General features: G+C 43.2%; 1 protein-coding gene across 4 annotated transcripts in view; it reads right to left on the bottom strand.

The window, feature by feature from the left end:
* Positions 1 to 200: 200 nt before the first annotated feature.
* LOC132888099 (sodium- and chloride-dependent GABA transporter 2-like) overlaps positions 201 to 24,983 on the bottom strand; it is a 38,783-nt gene continuing 14,000 nt past the window's right edge. For all 4 annotated transcript variants that reach the window (XM_060924088.1, XM_060924089.1, XM_060924090.1 and 1 more), the window contains 7 exons: positions 12,522 to 12,646; positions 8,206 to 8,318; positions 7,616 to 7,753; positions 6,872 to 6,974; positions 5,426 to 5,526; positions 4,900 to 5,070; positions 201 to 1,019 (listed from right to left, as the gene is read on the bottom strand). In XM_060924088.1, the coding sequence (XP_060780071.1) occupies positions 930 to 1,019; positions 4,900 to 5,070; positions 5,426 to 5,526; positions 6,872 to 6,974; positions 7,616 to 7,753; positions 8,206 to 8,318; positions 12,522 to 12,646 (841 nt within the window). In that variant the 3' untranslated portion in view covers positions 201 to 929. The remainder of the gene's footprint in view (positions 1,020 to 4,899; positions 5,071 to 5,425; positions 5,527 to 6,871; positions 6,975 to 7,615; positions 7,754 to 8,205; positions 8,319 to 12,521; positions 12,647 to 24,983) is intronic.

Below are 24,983 nucleotides of genomic sequence, written 5' to 3'. Positions count from 1 at the left end.
GTCTCAATGAATCAGGACATTGAGACAGTGAAATGTGAGAGTGGCACATTCTGTCTGAGAGTCTGTCTCTCTGTGAGGTATCCCATCACCTCTTCAGAGTGGTACATCTTTTTTTTTTTCTTTGGTCTAACAGTGTTCTCCCCTGGTCTAATACCACATAAACACCCTTGATTGTGAGAAAGAGACACTGGAGGCAGAGGTGGTGACTTGCAGAACTTTTTATTTTATATTATATCTTAAATTAAATGAGTGCTTTACCTGACCAGCAAAGCCAATATCTGACAAATTACAAATGCAAAATTGCAAGACCAAAAGGTTGAAAGCATTGTTAGTTCACTTTCTTGAGGGGGGCTCATTCTTATATTTTCAGGTTGTCCATCCATCTATCTGACCATATACCTGTCTAAGATTCTCGTTAGTGAGATCATTCAAGAACAAGTGTTTGGTTCATAGGATTTATACTTATTGTTGTCATCAGCAGATGGACTGATTCGCTTTTGAAATTGAGCTTAACAGGGTCAAGGTCACAGCAAGGTCTTGTGTTTCATCAGCACATGGCTTTGTCCTGACTACTGTGATTAAGGCACTTGTGCAATTACAATCTGTTTTCTTACAAGCTAATAAAGTTGGCAGGCATTCAATGTTGGCACAGATGGGTTAACTTATTTATAGTCTTTCAGGTCACAGTAGTTTTTTTTTTTCCCCCTTATCATCAAGAAATTCAAATTTGTTTCATGTAGCAGTAAACTGTTTCATAATTTGCACAGAATAAACATGTTCCATCAGACAGAGTCCTGGTCATTCAGAGTATTATTTGTCTTCTATTTATAAAATTAGCAAATATATTTTTTTCCATTTGTATGTGAAAAGACAATGGCACTATTTGTTCAATATTGTATAGTTTATGTTCCTGAGTGCTGCTAACTTTGTCAAACAGCTGATGTCATTAACTGCCTTTTAGTTCTCTGCTTCTGGGTCAAAGGTAAGTTGCTTGGAGGACTGCAAAGTTGACACCAGCGCTGTGGAAAGAAGCAAAGTGTTGTTTTATTTTTATGTAGTAATTCGCTACATCATTCCAGAAACAGAGTAATAAAATATCCCTTGCGAACAGATCTGCACACCTATTCAACCAAGAATCATGCACAACTCATCCAAGCAGCACACAACATACACACACACACACTTTTTTTCTCTACCCAAAAATAAAGTGAACCTAAATTTTCACTGAACATACTGTAGTTTATTCTGCTTTTTGTACCAGTTACACACTGGTCAAAACCATGCACCAGAGTTTTTTTTTTTTAACCTTTTTCTCCTGGTCAGTGTTACGGTGGCCCTCTGCCAACTACCACCTTGTTGTTGTGGAGGGCCTTGTGTGTCTTGATAAAACTGAGAGCTATTGCTCCTGGTAGGGTCACCCAAGCCAGACAGGTCAAAGGGAAGAGGCCAGATGAAGGAGTAGTCCAATCTTACCCCTGTCCACGACAGCTGGCCAGGACACCCCATGGCTGGGTATTAAGGTGGCAGCCCCACCACCTGTCTAGTCTGCGTCGGGTTAACACCCCAGCCAGATGAACCTTCCCTGTTATGACACCTACCAGAGATAACAGGACTGAGCTTCAACAGAATCAACCCTTGTCTCTTAACAACAGACTACAATTCATGGATCTACGACACACCATCCGCATCGCAACTTTGAACATCTTCAGCCTTCTCCATACTGGTGCAGCCACCCTTCTATTCCATGAGCTCTCCATCTACATCACCACCTTTGCCGGTCTCTGTGAGGTTCACTGGACGGATAGCGACGAGTGTACAGCTGGTGACCACATCTTCCTCTGGAGCGGACCACTCGATGGGAGGGGACATGGCGGAGTAACACTGGCCCTACCTAGAACTGCACACCACTCCCTGATTAGCTGGGAGCCTATGAATGACTGTTGTCATCACTGTTGCCTATGCTCTAACCAACACTGCAGATGACCAGGAGAAGGACACCTTCTACAATCAACTTCACTCCATTCTTGAGTGTGTTCCTCCACATGACTTCTCCATTCTCCTCACTGACACCAATGCTACCCTTGGCTCTCACACTTGAAATTACTCCTCCACTGTTGGTACCAACTTTGTGGACCCTGCCACCAATGCCTCCAGCTCTTCACTGACACTAACATGTCTGTTGCATACTCATGGTTCCCAAGGAAGTGTATACACCACTGAACTTGGTATAGCAATGACAGAGTGATGCGACAAGCTCTGGACCACGTCCTGATCAGTCACTGTTGGCAATCCAGCATTACCATCTGTCGCATTTATTGTGGCACTCAGCCCGGCAACACTGATCACTGCCTCCTTGTTGCCCATCTGAGATCACACCTGAAGGCCAACCCTGTCAATAGGCACCAACCTTGAGCCAACTCATCCTGGCTTCATGGCCCAACCATTCATATTCAGTACAACTGCTCCATTTCCAACAGATACATCGCGTTGGCTGCTGAAGTTATTACTGACTGGTCTAGCTTACTCAGTTAACAAGGTGACCACCATGAACACTGGCTGCCCTACCACCACTGCTCAGCGGCCCTGGATCTCCAACAACACCCTCATCATCATTGAAGAACATAATGCTGCCCGTCTTCATGGTGATCAGCCCGAGTATCATTGACTGAACATGACCCATAACATTGCCATAAAGATCGACCGTGAGAGATACTGGAACATCAAGGGGGCAAGGCTGGAAGATGCCACCCACTGCAATGATCAGAGATTGGTCTACCATTTCCTTCATGATGCTTGTAGTGGTCCTCGCAAGAAGGTCACCCATATGAAGTCCAAAGATGATGACATCATGACTATTGAACATGTCTGTCTTGCCCAGTGGGTTGAGCACTTTCAGGAGCACTTCCAGCAACCTCTTCCACCACCCCATCCAGACCTTCACGCTGCTGCTGCCTCCACTACCAATTATAGCCATGACTGCCACACCAACCTGGTCTGCAGACACGAGGTAGTGAAGGCCCTCCACAAGCTCAAGAACAATAAAGCCCCAGGTATCTGCAGCATCACTGCTGAATTCCTCAAGGAGAGCGGGGAATGCATGATCAACTGGCTGGTCACTATCAACAACCATGTGTGGGTGATGGAGGAGCTGCCAGACAACTGGCAGCATGGTGCTATCCTCCCATTTTGGAAGAGGAAAGGTGACCCTCTCGTATACAACCACCACAGAGGAATCAATTTACTTTTTGAGGGTATTTTCTGGCATTCTAATGATTTTGGCATCCATACCCGCCCATAGCCCTCCCACCAAAGCTAATCACACTCTTCATGATGCTCTATGACGGCACTGAGAACTGTGTTCAGATCAACGGTAAGGATTCTGACTGGTTCCCAATTTCTGCCGGAGTTCACCAGGGCAGTGTGGCCGCCCCCTGACTTGTTCAACTGCATCATATACCACCTGATGACTGTAGTCTACAACTGCTTCCCAGGTGTCCAGCTCAGAGACTACCGCCTGACGGACTTGGATTATGCCAATGACACAACGTTGTTCTGCTGCTCGTTGGCAGAATTGAATGGAGCACTTCATGCTTTCAGTGAGGAGGCATCCAGGCTTGGGCTACGTGTCAACTGGTCCAAGACCAAGCTGATGCATATAGGTGACAGTTCTGACCCACCATCCATAGTCATTGGCACCGATCACATTGCATTCGTCACGTCATTTTCTTTTTTTTTTTACCTGCAATCGGAAGTCGCTAACAATGGCAACCTTCTCACTGAGATCAATAGGCGATGTGGACTGCATCATGAGAAGCCTTTGGAAACCACTCTGGAGACGACGTGATATCTCCTGACACACCAAGCTACGGGTCTACAATGCTGCAGTTTTGTCTGTGCTGCTCTACGGCACTGAAACTTGGCCTCTCAGCAAGACCATGGCCACCCATGTTCTCGGTGTCGAGACCCATGCCCTCAGGACCATTGAGGGGGTCCGTTGGTATGACCGTGTCTCCGACAAGGAGCTCCACCGGAGGACTAACCAATCAAATATCCTCTGTACCATCTCACAGCACCATGTTCGTTGGCTCAGACATGTCCTGTGCTGCACAGATGACCACCCCACAAGAGCCATTTATGAGTTTGATCCGCCAATGGTGGGATGGAGATGCCCTCGCAGCTGACCACACACCCATTGTAATGATGCCATTTGCCAAGACCTTCAGCAGATTAATTTGAGGCTGGAGGACATCCTGGCACTCAGGCAAAACCATAAGAGATGGCAGAGTTCATGGCACTAAGGGGCTCAACGCCATGCTGGCATGAGGATTAGGAGGGAGGAGTGTTATGGTGGATCTGGAGATTCTCTCAAGAAAACTGGAAAAAGTCAAGAATACAGTTCACTGCTGAGCAGCATGCAAATACACACATTCACACACACATTCAGAGCTTGGAGCAATTTAGCCAATTTATCTACTGGGATGTTTTATGAAGTAGAAGGAAACTAGAGAACCCATAGAAAACCAAAATAGACACTGTAAAACTGAGACAGCAACACTATGATATACAATACACAACTAAGATGATGTGAACTATAACATGAAAGCAAAAAGCATAATACCAGACTCATCATAATATTTTTGCAATCTAGGTGCTGTGTTTCACTACAAACAATGGGCTATGCAATATGTTAAATTTGCATCCAATAATTCTGGGTAAAATTAGTGAGAATTTTCTCCAGGCCTGAAAAACTGATTTTTTTTCCCTTCTCAAAATATATAGTCAATGCCAAACAGGGTAAAGGTGTAAGTTGCTTGAACTTTACAGGCCTGAGGAAAGTGTAAAATTCAAGTGGTGAGCAACATATAAGGAAGGGAAGAGAAGTTATGTGGCTATTCTCACCTGCCTGAGGTTGCCTTTTGCTTTCCATAAGCAGCCCAATGCCCATGCAGGAACCAGCAGGATGGAGGAGAGGACCATCAGCCAGCCCAACCCATATGCCCAGGCTGGGTACACATACCAGCGGTTAAACGTCAGAGGCTGGTACTCCACCAAAGAATATATGAAAGATACCTTGGGTAAAAGGAAGAGAGAGTGTTAGTCAACAGTAAAGCCCACAAATAGTAGCAGGTAGCAGCAATGTTGTATTTGTGTGAAGAGGACACATTTTTCATTCACGAGGAAAGGACATGAAAATGAGTTCTGTAACTGATATGTGGAGAAAATACTATGAGATATCCAATCCAATATCCAATAATTGTTTAGGTTCTTCTCTAATAATTAAATCAATTATTATTTGCATTATTCAGATTATCTGAAATGACTTTATCTACTGGTCATTTGAGGCACTATAAAATATTAGTTAATCTAATAAGAGTAAGGTTCTTTTTGTTAAAGACAATAGTGTAAAAACCAAACAGAAGCTTACCAGAAAAAGAAATGGGGTAATGTATTTCCAGCACAGCCTAAAGATGACATGGGGGTATGATCCTGTCATGTCTTCAATGACTTCAGACATTCGTTCAGCCCCTGAAAAAGTAGTGTAGGCATGTATTAAAGTTTTAATGAGGTCTTTAATGGAAATTTAATGGGTTCCTACAGTACCAATCAAAAGTTTGGACACCCCTACTTATTCATAGGTCTTTTTTTCCTGTATTTTGACTAGTTTCTCCATTGTAGAACAATACTGAAGAAATCAAAGCTATGAAATAACATATGGAACCATGTAGTAAACAAAAATTGTTAAAGATAAATGTTTCATATTTTAGATTCTTCAAAGTATTCACTGTTTACCTTAATGATGTTTTGCACACAATTGGCATTATCTTAACCAGCTTCATGAGGTAGTCACCTGGAATACTTTTCAATTTGTGGGTGTGCCTCGTCAAAAGCTGATTAGTGCAATTTCTGGCCTTCTTAATGTGTTTAAGATCAAACAGTAAATAGTAACTAGCCCTATTCCACAATTGTACTAATCCATATTATGTCAAGAACCACTCAACTAAGTAAAGAGAAATGACAGTCCATTATTACTTTAAGACATGAAGTGACCTTTAATTAAAGCAAAACCATTGAATCAGAGGGTGTGTCCAAAATCTTGAGTTGTATTGTGTTTACCTATAGAAAATAATTTACAGGGCATCATGGCTCAGGTGGATAAGGCGCCATACCATAAATCTGGGGACCTGGGTTTGATTCCGATCTGAGGTCATTTCCTGATTTCTCCCACTCATTTCTTGTCTCTACACTGTCCTATCCAATAAAGGTGGAAAAAGCCCAACAAAATATCTTTAAAAAGAAAATAATTTACATTTACCGATACGCTCAGCTAAGGGTCCCAGGCTTAAAGGCATAATATAGTAAATTTGTCTCCACTTCTCAATGTGAGGCAGGATGCTATATTTATAATGCAATGAGTGAATAACTATACAAGATAATCTTACTTATTTTGTTTTTTGACTCTGTACTCCAGCATTTTAAAGGAATTTATATCAAAACTGTTTGCAACATGAAGGAATCACAGCCATTATTATAGATAGTTGTTCTTAATGCAGGACACCTTAATATTCAGACAAATCAACATGATCGTAATTAAAATGATCATCTTCGGTACAACTGTAATAACCAGCCTGGACATTCCCACTCCAGACCACCAGTGGGTACCCTCCTGAGTTTTGAACCTCTTTTTTTTTTATTTGCAGTTTCTGTTTATCCATCATATAGAAGCGCATGGATGTATGGTAGAAGTGAGTAGCTAACTATCCAATTAACTATAGTCTCCTAAAATGTGTGGACTACGTATAAGCAGATTGTGAATACAAATTTACAAATGAATTTGAGAATGCAGTTAATATGTGAGGTGTTTGTGACCCACCAAAGGCCCAGCCCACAGCCAGAGACTGAAACACAGAAAGGAAGAAGATGCAGGCTCCATTACAGGCATAGTAGTCAAACAGCTGAAACACGTACATACCACCCTGCAAGATAGAATCACAAATTAAATTTCAGATCCAAGTAAAAATAATGATGCTTTCCTAGTTTCAAAACTGGAAGAAAAAAAACAGGCTTTGGGAGAGAAAGGTGTAGTCGCACATTATAAAACCGATGGATGTGTTGGAGGGACTTGATGTCCCTGTCAATATTGTACAATTTCCTGAGACCTTGATGTACAAAGCTTTGAAATAATTCAATAAACTCTGCTTTCAAAGGAAAGAAACCCAGTGAACCTTGCTTTTGTATTTGCTTATAGCCGTATTGTTCTCTCAAATAATATGTAAATCTATTAATGTAAATATTATGTCAATATATGAAACTCTTGCTTTATTTGTCCGCTGAATCTCGGAGTTAAAAAAGCCAAACTTCTAATGCTGTTCAGCAAACCCTGCCAGAAGAAAACCAGAAACCACACATCCTGACTTAACTGAGACTCAAATTAAACATTTCACAGCATTTTAGAGAAATTATTTCTGTTTCTCTTGTGTGTTCTCATTGCTTCATACTATGTTAAGATCCTACAAGGGCTATTACCAGCTTAGCGTCTTTTAACATACATGGTTTTGACTGCAGTGACTGGCAAGCTTCATCATTTCTACCCTCTTTTTTTTTGTATTATCCCCACCTCTGTGACCATGATCAATTGACCGAAGAAGCAGACAATACAGAAAAGAAGCAGGAAGATTTCTCGGCATCCAGTTCTACGTAGCACTTTTGGAAACACGTCAGTCACTGATGTAACGATGACCTCCATTGCAAGAAACTGGAACACAATACAAGTACAGCAATATACTTAACAGTTTAACTGTTCAAACTTATTTCTAAAGATCAAAACAATTTAGGTTGGCTCTTTTGATATGATGAAATGGAAAAATCAAGCAAAAGTCACAAGGTAAAGGAGAGGTGGCCAAGAAACCAAAGAGGTACAAGACAATGCGTCACTGAAGAGACATGCACAAACATCACTGACCATGTCTTCATTCATGACAAGACAATAACACAATTCAAAGCACCATGATAGAGATCACTGGCATCTATAATGCATGACAACCATTCTTACCTATGGCACTCACACTGCAGATTTGTGCCTATGGCTAAAATTACAGCCATGCCGATATTCAGTATAACCACACTCTTGCTTGAGCGATACTGCTTAATTATTTCAGCTATTATTTTAAAACCCTAAACAGTGTCTCTGGGTGTGTGTACATGCACCTGTGTGTCCAGACCAAGCAGAATAATCATAATGAAGAAGCACACAGCCCACAGCTGAGGCAAAGGCATCAACGCCACAGCTTGAGGATAAGCTACAAAAGCTAGGCCAGGACCTGGGGGGGATGAAATTGGAATAAGAAATTTATATACACAAGGTGTAGTTATTGAATAATAAGACTAATGCTGTAATTCAATTTTAATGAAGAAAAATTACATTTAAATTCCTTCCCCCTTTAATATATTCCCCCTTCTGCAACTACGCACCACTGCATTCCGGTCTTCCACTGATCATAGCGGTATCCAGTTATTTAGCACAAAAGTCTTTCAGCACAAATCCAAAGTGTTTTAGCACACATTCTAAAGTCTCTTAGCACAACTCTGGATTATGGTCACAATAATCGGAAAAAAACCCTCATTGATATAGGAAGGTGTTTATTATAATTGATTAGGGACTGGAAGCTGGAATTTCTACTGCTGTGCATGTTAAGGATCAGTTGTTGATCCCTGAAACGTGGACTGAAAATCCAATTCTTTGGTGTCTTTGGATATTTTTAGTTAAGCCATAACAAACCTTGAATTGTGGGTACCTTCATAGATAACTTCAGTCACTTCTGATCATATCACAAATTCAACTGACTGTCAATAATTACGCTTTTGCTGCATTAATTAACTGGGGGATTATGTCTCTTGCCGTGCTTGACAACATGTGTTTTGCCAACTAAGAAGTAACCAACGGTTGCGATATGTAAACAAATGAAAGAAACTTCCACTAAAGTATCCTAGAATGAGATCGGAATCTCAGTAACTTTCATTAAAAAAATCCATCAAAAGTACATGAGCACATGAGTAAGTATTCATAATAAACATTGTGTTCTTGGAGCTTATGCTAGAGAACAGAGTTGTGCTAAGAGACTTTAGAACTTGTGCTAAAAGACTTTTGTGCTAAATAACCGTAAACCATCAAAGCAGTGCAGTAGGTCTTCTTCTGTTAGTGGTCTCAGAAATGCCATCCTTTTCTTCTTCACTTTTTGAACAGCCTCAAACCAGGTTCCCTTGAGTGCAGGCTTGATTTTAGGGGAAAGAACAAATTCAAGCAGTCAAGTACTGCAATGTGTTTCTCGGCCAAAAACTACTTCACTGAGAACACAATGTACAAGAAAACACCCTTCTCACCCAAGATGAAGAAAGCCCAACAAAGCAAGCCCAAGTTCCAGACCATGTTCATTGTTTTCTTTGACATTAAGGGCATAATTATGGAGAATTGGGTTCCATATTGAGTAACAGTGAACTAACACGACAAATGGATTCTAGAAACTTTGCAAGAAATGGTCAGAAGAAAGAGGCCACAACTGTGGGATCATAGTTCTATCCTTCATCAGGACAATGCATGAGCATACCCAGTACTCTTAATGAAGTTGAAATCCATTGCAGTACATTTTTTTCTTTTCCCTACAAATCAAGTCTGCACTCAAGGGAAAGTGTTTCAAGTCTGTTCAAGAAGTTTTTAAGAAAAAAAATGGAGTTTCTGAGACAACTAATGGAATAAGACCTACTGCACTGCTTTGATTAGTAGAAGACCAGAATGCAGCAATGTGTAGTTGCAGAAGGTGAATATATTAAAGGGGAAAGGAATTGAAATGTATATTTTCTTCATTAAAATTAGTATGAAATATTGGCCATTTTGGGACAATATGACTGATCATGCAGATTTTTTTTTTTAGAGGACAGTGGTCAGGTGAAGCCATTTATCACATAATTGTGTGTGCCCTTTTTATTTATCATTATTATTTAAAATCAACCAAATGGGCCAAATCAAAAGTTGATATACTATTGAATGTTTTGCCTCATAATATACACACAAATTAACATGCACAGGTTTAAAAGGCTATAAGAATGTGCGTCTTTTCCCTGGTTTCCACACCTGTGACTTGTTTGTTTGTCATTAGTGTGTATGTATAAATAGTCAGTGACTTTCATAGCGGGTGGCACGGTGGTGTAGTGGTTAGCGCTGCCGCCTCACAGCAAGAAGGTCCGAGTTCGAGTGTGTGGAGTTTCTTTCTGTGTGGAGTTTGCATGTTCTCCCCGTGTCCGCGTGGGTTTCCTCCGGGTGCTCCGGTTTCCCCCACAGTCCAAAGACATGCAGGTTAGGTTAACTGGTGACTCTAAATTGACCGTAGGTGTGAATGTGAGTGTGAATGGTTGTCTGTGTCTAGACAACCTTAGAGGTGTGTGTGTGTGTGTGTGTGCGCGCGCGCGCGCGCGCGCGTGTGTCTTTTCCCTGGTTTACAAAGTTCAGCAACCTTTTATTGCCTTTTCACAATTTTTTCGTCTTTCCCCACAGCTCACTAACAGTCAGTGCAGACCTGGATGAAATGTGCAGTGTCTTTCAAGAGATAATAAACTCATTAACAATACACAGACACAAATTAATCAGTCAAGTCACAGATGTGGAAACTGGCACTTAATAGCCATTTAAACATGTGGGTCAACTTCTGTGTGCATGTTATCAGGCCAAATATTCAAGGGCATGTAAACTTTTTTTATGAAAAGGGACATTTGGGTGATTTCAGTAATCATTGTGATTTAAAAAGGAAACACACTTGGGTGATGATAAACGAATTCACCTGAACACTATCTCTAAATCAAAAAGGTTATCTGCTTAGTTGTTTTCCAAAAAATGGCCAATAATTCACAAATTCTGCCAGAGTATGTCAACTTAAGTAAATCTCACCCTCTCTATATACAACCCCGATTCCAAAAAAGTTGGGACAAAGTACAAATTGTAAATAAAAATGGAATGCAATAATTTACAAATCTCAAAAACTGATCTTGTATTCACAATAGACCATAGACAAGATATCAAATATCGAAAGTGAGACATTTTGAAATTTCATGCCAAATACTGGCTCATTTGAAATTTCATGACAGCAACACCTCAAAAAAGTTGGGACAGGGGCAATAAGAGGCTGGAAAAGTTAAAGGTACAAAAAAGGAACAGCTGAAGGACCAAATTGCAGCTCATTAGGTCAATTGGCAATAGGTGATTAACATGACTGGGTATAAAAAGAGCATCTTGGAGTGGCAGCAGCTCTCAGAAGTAAAGATGGGAAGAGGATCACCAATCCCCCTAATTCTGCGCTGACAAATAGTGGAGCAATATCAGAAAGGAGTTCGACAGTGTAAAATTGCAAAGAGTTTGAACATAATCATCATCTACAGTGCATAATATCATCAAAAGATTCAGAGAATCTGGAAGAATCTCTGTGTGTAAGGGTCAAGGCCAGAAAACCATACTGGGTGCCCGTGATCTTCGGGCCCTTAGACGGCACTGCATCACATACAGACATGCTTCTGTATTGGAAATCACAAAATGGGCTCAGGAATATGGCCCAGACGTCTTCTCTGGGCCAAGGCTCATTTAAAATGGACTGTGGCAAAGTGGAAAACTGTTCTGTGGTCAGACGAATCAAAATTTGAAGTTCTTTATGGAAATCAGGGATGCCGTGTCATTCAGACTAAAGAGGAGAAGGACAACCCAGGTTATCAGTGCTCAGTTCAGAAGCCTGCATCTCTAATGGTATGGGGTTGCATTAGTGCATGTGGCATGGGCAGCTTACACATCTGGAAAGACACCATCAATGCTGAAAGGTATATCCAGGTTCTAGAGCAACATATGCTCCCATCCAGACGACATCTCTTTCAGGGAAGACCTTGCATTTTCCAACATGACAATGCCAAACCACATATTGCATCAATTACAGCATCATGGCTGCGTAGAAGAAGGGTCCGGGTACTGAACTGGCCAGCCTGCAGTCCAGATCTTTCACCCATAGAAAACATTTGGCGCATCATAAAACGGAAGATACAACAAAAAAGACCTAAGACAGTTGAGCAACTAGAATCCTACATTAGACAAGAATGGGTTAACATTCCTATCCCTAAACTTGAGCAACTTGTCTCCTCAGTCCCCAGACATTTACAGACTGTTGTAAAGAGAAAAGGGGATGTCTCACAGTGGTAAACATGGCTTTGTCCCAACTTTTTTGAGAATGTGTTGTCATGAAATTTAAAATCACCTAATTTTTCTCTTTAAATGATAAATTTTCTCAGTTTAAACATTTGATATGTCATCTGTGTTCTATTCTGAATAAAATATGGAATTTTGAAACTTCCACATCACTGCATTCTGTTTTTATTTACAATTTGTACTTTGTCCCAACTTTTTTGGAATCGGGGTTGTATATATACATATAAAGAAGGTGAGATATATGAATGACACTTTATCCATTCTTTTTCATTTTTCACACAAGTTATACCTGACTCTGCCACATCCTCAATCGGAACACCTTGCACATGAGCCATGAAACCCAGAACTGAGAACACTGCAAAGCCTGCTACAAAACTGGTACCACTGTTTAGCAGACACAGCCAAAAGCAGTCCCTAAAACACATTTACATAATTACATTACACTCAAATGAGGCATAATATCTATGATATTCTTGCTGAAATCTTATTTTCATTGCAACTATGAGACCATTTTTGGATCAAATAATGGTTAACATTATTTTATTGATTCTTCTACTTTCAGAAGGTTTATGCCCAGTGACTACCTAGGTGTGGTTGAGAAGTTCCTTATGACCAGATAGGGTTTTTTGTTTGTTTTCTTTTTCCCACATGACAGCAGCATTGCTGCTGTGAAAATGCAATAAATTTGCCTTGTTTTGACTAAGGTATGATTTGCAAGACAAATGCACTACTCAGAGCAAGCAACTGAGGTCTTTTAATGGTTTTGTCTAGATTAATCACATTGTTCTTGTGATGACCACAAAAGTGTCGCATTTGTGTTTTGAGAAATGAGAATATTCAGACTTATTGTCTTTTATTTGAATACAATTTAATGTACTTTATTTTGGAAAAATGTATCCCCAAGGTTTTTGCATTCCAATATGGTCTTCCTCCTTTGAAGTGAATTGTGCACGGGCGATTGCTCTAAGACAACGAGGGAGGCTCAGCCTCCTCTAAAAATGACAAACATCGTGTAGGATGAATTGCGCTAGGCTTATGTTATAGCCGACCTTATAACATTGCTATTTCAGATCCAGAATCATAGAAATATATGTGCTCAACCCAACTACAGTGCGAAATCATTCCGTTATAACTTTCCCCAGTTCGCCTAATGTGTGCGTGAGTTTTTCCCCCTCGTGACAGCGCGATGCAGCCCAGCCTCAGTGGATTGGGAGCTCTGTGCTTGTCAATCTCAAAATGCAAGACAATTATTGGACAAATACTGTGAAAATGCCCGCCCACGGAGTCTCATGGACTCCCAGCCTCAGTGGACTTCAACGGCATTTGGGAGCTATGCACTTTTCAATCTCAAAATGCAAGACGGTTATTGGACAAATACTGCGAAAATGCCCGCCCACGGACTCCGAGCCTCACATGGGAGGGACATGGCAGTTTCCGCGAGGAGACTGGTGATTGGTGAAAGCGGCCGGATATTTTCTTTGATTGACAGCTCGTTTCAACTATAGACAGGCAGCGGTACAGTGTTGCCAGATTGGATGGTTTTAAGTGCATTTTGGCGGGTTTTGAACATATTTTGGGCTGGATAACATCAGCAGTATCTGGCAACATCAGTTCAGTCCCATGGGATTCACAAGTGCTGTGGTGTATTGTAAGAGATCGGCTTACATTTCGATTTCATTCATTACATACGGTTTCTACCAGCGTTTTTAGTTTGTATATATTTTCATTGTAAATAAAGTGTAAATAGTGTTGTCAAGTTTGCTATCTTAGTTCCAGAAATTTCGTTTATTTGAGTGACTGAACTTGAATTTGAGGGGGCTAGTCAGCTAGCAAGAAAGCTGCGCATGGATGACAAGCATTGCTGATTTAATTTTGGTGAAGCCATTTGCCAGTCTTCCTTTCAAGGAAAAAATTAAAATTAAAGAGGAGGGTAGACCAACACCTCAAATTGACTTGGTGAAAAAGGTAGGGAATAATACTCATTCCTTTCAGCTCTCCTGGTACGAGAAAGTGAATTGGCTAACAGCAAGTGACCCACATCAACAACAGTAAATAGGCTACTTTAGTAATATGTCATGGATGGACCAAAAATATAGAATCTATTTAAAATGTTTATGCTGAGTATATTATATTGGAATATATGTTTTTCTGGATATGAATTAAACACAGCTACAATTTGGAAAACATTTTTAAACAAAAACACAGCCGAGGTAAATTTTTAAACAACATGCCACAATTTTAAAATATAAAATGTTAAAATATACCCCCCCCCCCCAACACCACCATCATGTATATTGGACAGTAGGCTAATGGGCCAAAAGAACCTGTTATTTCACAGTTTGTGACCCTGCCAACAATCAGCCAGATCAGAGGCAAGAGTATGGGCAAAACTGATGTGTTTTTTCTTTTAAAATCTGGAAATATCGTAACCGACCAGCCTCCCGTTTGAAAGACTACCAGCCGCCACTGGAATTGTGGTGTATTTGCTCCGGGCCAGCAGGGGGCAGGATCGGGTGGCGGGTTTAGCTGTGTGCATTGTTGGTTTTCCTCATTGCTGCAGACAGCTTGAACCTGACACGCTGTCTCCTCATTTCCCTCCTGTATTACAGGAGTATATCTGTTCACGCACAGTGCCATTGCCACGGTACCCGTTACATTATTCTCTTTTGCATAGCTGAATGCAAGATAGCTTAGGGTTGAATATGTGTATCACTCTCAAAGGAAGTGTAGATTTGTATAAATAATTTAGCAGTGATTTTCATTAAAGGGTACAGGACACTAACGTTTGCTGCATGGGCTTTAGCATTAACACAATTTTATAGATAAGGCAGTAGCCTAATTAACCCGCATGGCAGCACTGTGGCGCCATCTGTTCTTTTGGTAAACCTGATGTTTGTCCATCACGGGACACTGTAGTTGTGCAGGATGCCATCTTGGTTAAATGTTTTTATATATGGATCTGAAAGGGTGACGGAGCCAGCAGCCAATAAAGTGTCAACAAGTCTCAGCCACAATCCAGAACCTCTGTCTCCGGTGCTTCATTCTCTTCTCAATCATCACCCCATCACAACAACAAAACACAACGTAGAGTGTGTTTTAGCCTCCCTAACCTGGGTGTGTAGGGAGGCTTCAGCACGTCAGAGAGGGTTACATCTTTGGTGCCGTGACCCAGATTGTGGTGCGTTGAGACCAAAGAGATAAAGAAAGTGAGGGCAGCATCCCTAACTACGCTGCTGTATTGAACTGTGTTGCTGTCAGTGAGTGGACAGTGTGTTGGACTGACCTACTATCACCTGCGCATCTGTGTTGGCAAGGTACTCACCTTCTCCAGCATATCCTTTTAAGACCGGAGTGAAACTTCTTGTATTGTGCTTTCATTTGAAGACTTTTCATGATACCCTGTCAAACTGAACTGCTAACTGAATTGAGTATATCTTGTGAGAGATTCTGGAACATGTTCAAAGACATGCGGTTAGGTTAATATGGGATGGCCTTGGGCTGAGGTGCCCTTGAGCAAGGCACCCAACTCCCAACTGCTCCCCGGGAGCTGTTAGCATGGCTGCCCACTGCTCTGGGTATGTGTGTGTGCTCATTGCTCACGCGTGTGTGCATGTTCACTGCTTCAGATGGGTAAAATGCAGAGAGGAAATTTCACAAGTGTGTGATGACTAAAGTTGCACTTTCTTTTTCTTTCACTGTGTTTGATATTAAGCTAGAGTTACTGATCATTCACAATCATGTTTTTTGGGGTTAGGCTAAGAGTTGTGTTTTGACAATGTGAATGTAATTTAAGTTTAATGTGAGTTTCATGTTGATCCATGTTTGTCATTGCACATTACTGAAAAAAGCACAGTTTTACACACACAGCCTAATGTATTACATCAACACATACTTGTACAAAACAATTGATACACACTGTTTTCCACTTTGTCACTCACTAACAGTTACACTAGTTAATGTAATTTTGAAAAAAAAATCAGAATGTTGAATGACTATGCAGATTATCAATTACAGCTAGAAGGTGCCTCTGCTACAATACCAGGCATCCAGCCCTACCCTGCACCTGCAACAGACCACAGCTATGAATCTCCAAACATGGCACAATCCCACCCTTTAAGAGAAGGAGCAACAGCTGACACCCGTCCAGTGAACCAACAGCAACCAGTGAGGCCAAAGCTTAAATATCTCTCCAGGCCCACCAGCACTCAACTGCAGAGCCCCACTCAAGACCACCACACTGGTGGGCAGCCCACCTACTCAGGACCAAATGCACAGTTCATCCCACCAGCCCCAATACAGCCATCTCACACTGACCACTGCTCTCCTCCAGCTCATGCATCCACCTTGCCAGGCTCTAGATCTCTAACACAGGCACCCTTGCTCTGTTTTGATGCCAGTCCAGTTGTGTTGCGAGACCAAGCCACCAGACCAACAAGTCCGACTACAGCCTTCAAGGTGAAGCCCCTCCAGATGTACAGACAACAGTGGTCTCTGCTCTTCCATTCCCAGCCAGTGTGAGCAGGCCCATGCACACCCTGCACTTTCAAAGCCTCCCATACCCCACCTTCCCAGAAATGCAAACTGCACAGCAGTTCCCCATGAATCAACCAGCCACACACACCCCCACCAAACCCCAGCCATCAAGTCTAGCCCCCAGGTTGACACCGATGATGCATATAGCTCCCCAGTGGGCCCAAGGCCCCATGCCAAGCACTCAACCACCACAAACAATGAGTATTATGAACAACTCTCCTTCTGTTAAGCAGACCTTCCCAGGTTCACAGTATGTGCCAACCTCCCGTGCACACATGGCACAAGCTGCTGTCCACTACTCCCAGGACATGATCAGTGGTACATTTGACCACATCATCATGGTACCCACCCCTCCGAGTATGCAGCTTCTGACCACACAGCCCCTGCCCATGGCCCTGCTCCAGTGCATGCCTCGGACCCTCAAGCCAGCATGCATGTCAATGCACACCCACAACCCACACCACTACCTCCATCCTCCACACCATACATACACTCACATTTGTATGAGCCACCACTAAAGACTCCTGTCAGAGCCATACCCAATACAACCCTTCCACTGGCTGCCTATGATGGCTTCATGCAAACTAATCAGGTAAAGAATGTCCAAGTTTTCACTGGCAGTGCAGACAGCAAAATGCTTGTGGAGGACTGGGTCTGCTATATGCAGTATCTCTTGGAGGCAATAAAGCTCCCCACACACCTCCGCTTTTCGACTGTCATGCCACACCTGAGTGGTGAGGCCAGGAAGCTGGTTCTAAATCTACCTCCCCATGACCAAACCCCTGAGAAGGCATTTGAGGAACTGAGAGCAGAATACGGTGACACACAAGGATCCTTAGATCCACTAGCTGACTTCTACGAATGCAGCCAGAGGTCGGGAGAGTCTGCCTGCTCTTGTACTATAGCACTGGAGGCAATATTGAGAGCCATGGAGGAAATTCAGAGAGGGGCCAGGCCCTTCCCTGATCACAACAGTAAACTCACCCAGCAGTTTTTAAGAGGCCTTAATGATGAGGGGGTGTATGCAAGGATTGCACCAATGAAGCCCAGGTTTTTGAGTTTCCAAGAACTGCAAGCTGAGCTCAGAAACCTCGCAAGAGAGACTCAAAAGTTCCAGTCACAGCAAAAGACAAAGAAAACCTTCTCCCAGGTGCATGTTACATCAGAGTGTGACACAAATATGAGGTCAGAAAGGATAAAACATTCTTCAGAGTGGTCATAGCTAAAAGAGATGGTCATGAAATTAGCTCTTAGCCAAGAGGAACAGATGATCAAGTTGACCCACCTTGAGTTGAGAATAGCTGCACCAACTCCTGTCTCCCCACCAAGGGTCCAGCCACCCCCTGGAACAACCACCCAAGGCTCGAGTGTGACATGATACCAGTGCAGGAAGCAGGGACATATAGCACTAGTCTGCAGAGCAGTGCTCCCAGAGCCCAATCTGCTCTGGACTCACCAATCCCAGCCAGTGACCCCAGCAGAGGGCAGCACACCCCACTCAGCTCAACCTTTAAATGCTTAGAGCCCATGGTAGCTGGGGCAACCATAGGCAAGCAGAAAGACCCCCCCCCCTCCACTGCAGGTGAACAAAATTGATGATGAAGAAGAGTACACTCCCATAGTGGGTCCCAAGAATGAGGGGGAAGTGGAAGTCAATGGAAGAAAGTGCAGGGCTCTCATTGACTCAAGCTCTCAGGTTACCAGTATTACTCACATATACTGGTGCAACCACCCCGACCTCCAAAAACAAAAACTATGGTCCTCTAAAATACCCATAGAGGGTGCAGCAGGTCAGTGTGTGCCCTACTATGGCATCCTGCACATTGAGTTGAAAGTGCTGGGGAAAGAGTTCAAGACTGTATCAGCTTTTGCTGTCCCCGATTCTGAATATCGTTCTTCTGTCCCTCTGCTTGTGGGAACTAATGTTGTCTCTACTACCAGGAGTCACCTCCAAGCAGCCTATGACCAGCAGTTTCTCCAGCAGGTCAAGGAAAGCCATCCAAAGTGGTACACAGCTCTACTGGAGATTGGCAACACTGAACATGGAGGAGCAGATGATATGGTGGGCCCTGCTGTGTACACTGGCTGTAAAATATGCATCCCGGGGGAAAAGAGATGGATTTAAGGTGTAATATCAAAGCTGGCCCTCAAAGAAAGACTTATACAGCCTTGATTGAAGGCCACCCTTCCATCCAGCTCACCCAGGACCTCATGGTTGCCAAAGTCTTTGCTGATGTAGAGAGGGGCAATGCCCCGTCAGGGTGATGAACCTGTCCCAGCATTCTGTCATGATCAGGCCACACACACAGCTGGCCAGCGCCTTCCTGGTGGACAATGTGGTGGAACTTTCAGTCATAGAGCAGGGAGACCATCACATGAATGGGAGCAAAGAGACATGCCTGAGTCTGAATCAAGTGGTGGCATGGACTTGAGTGAAGCAGCAGTGAAGAATGAGCTCCAGTGCACCCTCCTTAAAGAGCTTGTGGAAAAGAATAGGAGTGTGTTCTCTCAGCATCCCATGGACTATGGTCACACAAAAACAGTGCAGCATGAAATCCCCCTGGTTGATTCAAAGCCCTTTAGACTCCCAAGATTCCCCCATCACAGTGGCAGGATGTGAGAAGGTTGTTGGAGGAGATGGAAACAGCAGGAGTCATCAGGCCTAGTAAGAGTCCATATGCTTCACCAGTAGTGATTTTTACCAAGAAAAATGGATCACTAAGGCTATGCATCGACTACAGAAAGCTGAAAGCATATACGCAGAACCATGGCCTCGCTTTCATTAAAAATGCCTTGAGACCTCAAGAATGGCACAGGAATAGTTTTAAGCATTAACAATAAATCTAATATAGTAATTTTTACAATTCAAGTGATTCATATAGGTAGCGGTCTGAGTGAATGACCTTGATGTCGGTAACGTCACAGCAGGAAGTTTATCGGTCTCATCGTCACTTCTGGTATACTAAAACACAGAGCTGACTGCAATCCCGATCCTCCATTTTGGGCTAATTTATCACCATGCCATGTAGATGTGCCAGCAACATGACAGAAGGTGGATTTACATTGCATTCATGGCCCAAGAATGTTCAAACTGCAAAGATTTGGAGGCATTTTGAGAGTTGTTCACGGGCACATTGAGCACCTATGAAGTGGTGTCTCCTCTGCTCTGCACATTTTACTGAAGACTCATATGAGATCTCTGATCTGTTGAGGAGCCTTGGCTATAAGCCCGTATTGAAAGAGGGTGCAGTACCAACAATTAAATAAAACTACAAGAAAAGGAAAGCACTCATTTTATTTATTTTTTGAAAAGAAAGTAAGTTCAGTTGCACCAGTTCTCCCGGAGTGTGAGCCAAGGGTTGTTGGTAAAACCCAGGATGGAACGAGACAGGACATATCGCTCGGGCAGTGACCTCACCGTGGTTGTTGCTAAGACCGGTGATGTTATGTTCCATCCCGGGTTTCAGTAATTGCCTGAGCCGAGCAGTAATGGCAGAGTACTCAGTATGGAGAAAATGGAGAATGAGTGGAGCAGCCGTCTGATTTCTTCACTGGATATTGTTGCCATCTCGCCCTTATGTGGAAGAAGCGAATGAACGAAGAACTGAACAAACAACTGAAAGTCAGATTGTTTCAAAACAATCAGCCACAAGATCAGCCTTCAAGAAGTGAGAACACAGATGGGTAAGCTGCGACTCTCATTTGGATATAAAACAACAAAAACACATTGTTTACCTACATTTAGATAAATACATGTAACTTGTATTGTGTATTTAAGTTACCGGTATAAGATTGATTGATTAATTTGCTTCAGAATGTGATGGTCTCAGTTCATCTGATTATTTAATTAGCCTTTTACGTTTTATCAGTGAAAGTGCATGTATGTACATGTATGTTGCATAAGTTATAACACCTATCCTGCTTTAATGAGAGTCAACCCACAGTCAAAGCAGTCAAATCAGTCTTAGTTGAGCAAGTCGGTAACGGTATTTCTTACTTTCACCGTAAATTTTTATTTATATGACCTTGGTCTATAGCTGTCAAAGGCCTCAGCCTTAAAACCGGTTACCACTGTGACGTCATACACTCAGGGCTGGCTGGCTCAGCGGGGCAGCTCAAATGCCAACTTTGCGGTCAATTTTAACTCTCAAAAATATATTTTTTTTGTTCCCATTTATGCAGCATACAAGAGTCAAGGATGGAGATACTATCCACTCAGAAATTAATTTAAAATTAAAGGCTCTGCGTATCTGCTTTAACTCCTGCAGCACAAGAGATGCATTCCCACTGCCCAGAATAGAGGAGGCCCTCGAGGCTCTGGGGCAAGTGAAATATTTCTCAGCACTTGAGCTCACATCTGGGTATTGGCAGGTAGAGGTGGCAGAGCATGTTAGACACAAGACAGCATTCAGCACTTCTGTGGGGCTGTTTGAAGCCAACAAAATGCCCTTGGCCTGCAGAATGCTCTGTCCACCTTTCAGATACTCATGACCTGCTGTTTTGGGGACCTGAACTTCACCCACCTCTTGATTTATTTTGATAACCATCATTTTCTCAAAAACCTTTGATGAGCATCTTGAGAGGTTGCAGCTAGTGTTTGATTGGTTGAAGGAGCATGGGTTGAGGTTGAAGCCTTCCAAGTGCCAGCTCGTGGGAAAGGAGGTGCATTACTTGGGTCACTTGGTGTTCGCAGAGGGCATCAGCACAGACCCAGAGAAGATCAGCAGGGTTAAAGACTGGGAGAGGCCCACAAATTGAGAAGAATTTCTGTGGTTCCTGGGATTCACTGGATATTACAGATGGTATTGTCAGCGGCTACTCCACCTTAGCTGCTCTTTTATACCACCTCACTGCTGGTGACCCTCAAAAGAAAAAGAGAGGGGGGAAGAAAAGCCTGGGGCCTGACCCACCCTTTGTCTGGACTAATGAGTGTGAGATGGCCTTTCAGTCACTGAAAGAAAAATTGACAACTGCCCTGGCACTAGGCTATGCAGACTACAGCTTGCCTTTTGTGCTTCAGACTGATGCCTCAGAGGAAGGGCTCAGTGCTGTTCTGGCTCAGATCCAGGGTGGAGCAGAGAGAGTAATAGCCTATGTCAGCAGGGGCTTGAGCCCAGCAGAGATGAGGTACCCTGCACACAAACTAGAGTTCCTCACTCTGAAGTGGGCGGTGACAGAAAAGTTCTATGACCATTTCTATGGGTGTAGGTTCTCTGTCCTGACAGACAATAACCCCCTCAAGTGTGTCATGTCCTCTGTGAAGTTGGATGCTACATGCCAGTGGTGGGTGTGTCGGCTGTCTGCATTTGACATGCAGTATCACAGGGGACAGAGCAGTGCAAATGCTGATGCCCTCTCCCACATGTCTAACCAGGAGGTCACCCAAGTCTAACAAACCTGCCCTCAGCATGTGAGAGCCAGTGAACAGGGGTGCAAAGAGAACCAACCCACCCAACAACTGGAAAGCTCCCCAGGTGCTGACACTCCTGCCTCGGAGGAACCAGAGCCTCAAGAACCTCAGCTGTATATGCTCAGTGAGCTCTACAGGGACGTTGGGATAGCATCACTGCCCACCATGACAAAACAGGAGATTTGTGCAGGGCAAAAGGAGGATCCTGTAAATTGACCTTGTCTCGCACTTTAAAAATCTGAACCAAAAATCAAGCCACAGTGAGGATAAGTGGTGGTGGGCAGGTTTGCCTTCTCTTAAAAGAGTGAAGGAGGTTAGTGATGAGGGATGGCATCATGTACTGCCATTTCCAAGGCTGCAAAAGGGGAGTAGTGGAACATCTGGTACTGCTAGAGAGGTTTCACACACCAGTTAAGACTGCTCTCCATGATGACTCCGGGCACTTGGGGTTTGAGAGGACGCTGCAGATGATAAGGGAGAGGTTTTACTGGCCAAAGATGTTTCAGGAAATCAAGGCTTGGTGTGAGCAGTGTGAGACGTGCTGCCTAAGAAAGACTCCAAGTGCAGGGCTCCCCTGGTCAGTATCCACAGCAGTGCCCCCATGGAGCTTGTGTGTGTGTGTGTGTGTACTTTTTGACTCTAGAGAAATCAAAGCGTGGCATACAAGATGTGCTCATCGTCACTGCCCACTTTTCCCACTATGCCCAGGCCTATCCCACTAAAGACCAAAAAGCCAGAGTATGAGTATGTCCAGACCCTACATGACTGTCTGTCACAAGCCTCCATGCAGGCAAATCAGGCCTCCTGGAATGCTAATTGACAGCAGAAAAAAAAACTATGACCAAAAAGCAAAGAGTCAAGTGTTCAGCCCAGGGGACAGAGTTCTGGTCAAAGTATGTCATGTGGAAGGGCAGAAGAAACGGGGAGTCATGCCCACACATTGTGGTAAAGAACCAACCAGCATACCTATATATGTGGTGAGAACGGAGGATGGTGATACAGAGGGTGGTCCACTGCAACCTCCTTACACAGTGCATGTTTCTTCCAGTGGAGCACTCTGGTGCAGTGACAGCTGAGGGAGTTGAGTGAGACATGGAGGACTTGGGGGCGGCATGGTGGTGTAGTGGTTAGCGCTGTCACCTCACAGCAAGAAGGTCTGGGTTTGAGTCCCGTGGCCGGCAAGGGCCTTTCTGTGCGGAGTTTGCATGTTCTCCCCGTGTCCGCGTGGGTTTCCTCCGGGTGCTCTGGTTTCCCCCACAGTCCAAAGACATGCAGGTTAGGTTAACTGGTGACTCTAAATTGACCGTAGGTGTGAATGTGAGTGTGAATGGTTGTCTGTGTCTATGTGTCAGCCCTGTGATGACCTGGCGACTTGTCCAGGATGTACCCTGCCTTTCGCCCATAGTCAGCTGGGATAGGCTCCAGCTTGCCTGCGACCCTGTAGAACAGGATCAAGCAGCTAGAGATAATGAGATGAGATGAGATGGAGGACTTGGAGGTGGATGACATAGAGGAAATTGTGGAAGGAGACTTACCTGTGCCCACAAACAGGCTGGATGAACATGCAGAAGTGGAGGAATTGAAGATGGAGGTGGGACAAATGAGTCAAAGAGGGGAGGATGACACAGTCAGTGACACCAACTCACTTCAAGGGCCCAGCATTCCAAAGAGGAACACACTGAGAAATCGTCATCCCCCAAAGAGACTGTCCAAAGCAAAAAGAGCAGCAGGACACATTTAATAAAACAAAAGCTAGTTTATTCACTTTGATTGGAGTTTCGCATGCACACACACACACACACACTATGTCATACAGGACATTCATACATCACCTTCAGTGTAATTGTTCTAGTTTTGTGTTTCGAGGGTGTTTTCATTTTATTTTGTTTGGTCTGATGGCTGGGACGCCATCAATTAAAGAAGGGGTAGATGCAAGATAGTAGCCGAGTTAACCCACATGGCAGCACTGTGGCGCCATGTATTCCTTCAGTAAACCTGATGTTTGTCTGTTACAGGACACTGTAGTTCAGCAATTCCTGTTGTCCGGGATGCCGTCTTGGTTAAATGTTTTTGTATATGGATCTGAAAGGGTGATGGAGCCAGCAGCCAATAAAGTGTCAACAAGTCTCAGCCACAATCTAGAACCCCTGTCTCCGGTGCTTCATTCTCTCCCAACCCATCACAACAATAAAACACAACGCAGAGTACCTGGGTGTGTAGGGAGGCTTCAGCACATCAGAGAGGATTACACACACACACACAAATTATATATTTTATATATATAAATTAGTAGTAGTTCTCGCTGTCACCTGCATTATGATGTTCCAATCAATTCACATCCAATATTAATCACTACCCTAATTAATCACTTCGTGGTCACTAATTAGCAACATTTTTCACTTTGCATTTAATTACAGTGTCCTCCATGATTATTGGTACCCTTTGTAAAGATCAGTAAGAAGGGTGAGAAAAAAAGCCACCTTTTGTTGAACTAGCTTCATCTCACACTAAATAAAAGAGAGGGAGAGAAAGCCGATCATTAATTGAACAATTTATTCAGAGAAAAACAAATCTCTCAAGAAATTTTCAACAAAAACATGTCACTATTATTGGTACTCTTGCATTTAATACTTTGTGCAACCTATCTTTGCCAGTAAAACAGCACTGAGTCTTCTCCTTTTACATTTTAGAAGGTTGGAGAATACATCAGAGATCATTCCTCTTTACAGAATTTCTCCAGATCATCCAGGGTCCTTGACCCTGTCTTGTGCTCACTCCTCTTCAGCTCAACCCACAGGTTTTCACTGG

The sequence above is a fragment of the Neoarius graeffei genome, chromosome 6 (genome assembly GCF_027579695.1).
Source record: "Neoarius graeffei isolate fNeoGra1 chromosome 6, fNeoGra1.pri, whole genome shotgun sequence".
Taxonomy (NCBI): Eukaryota; Metazoa; Chordata; class Actinopteri; order Siluriformes; family Ariidae; genus Neoarius; species Neoarius graeffei.
The sequence above is the reverse complement of the archived record's forward strand: the minus strand, read 5'-3'. Positions and strand labels throughout refer to the sequence as shown.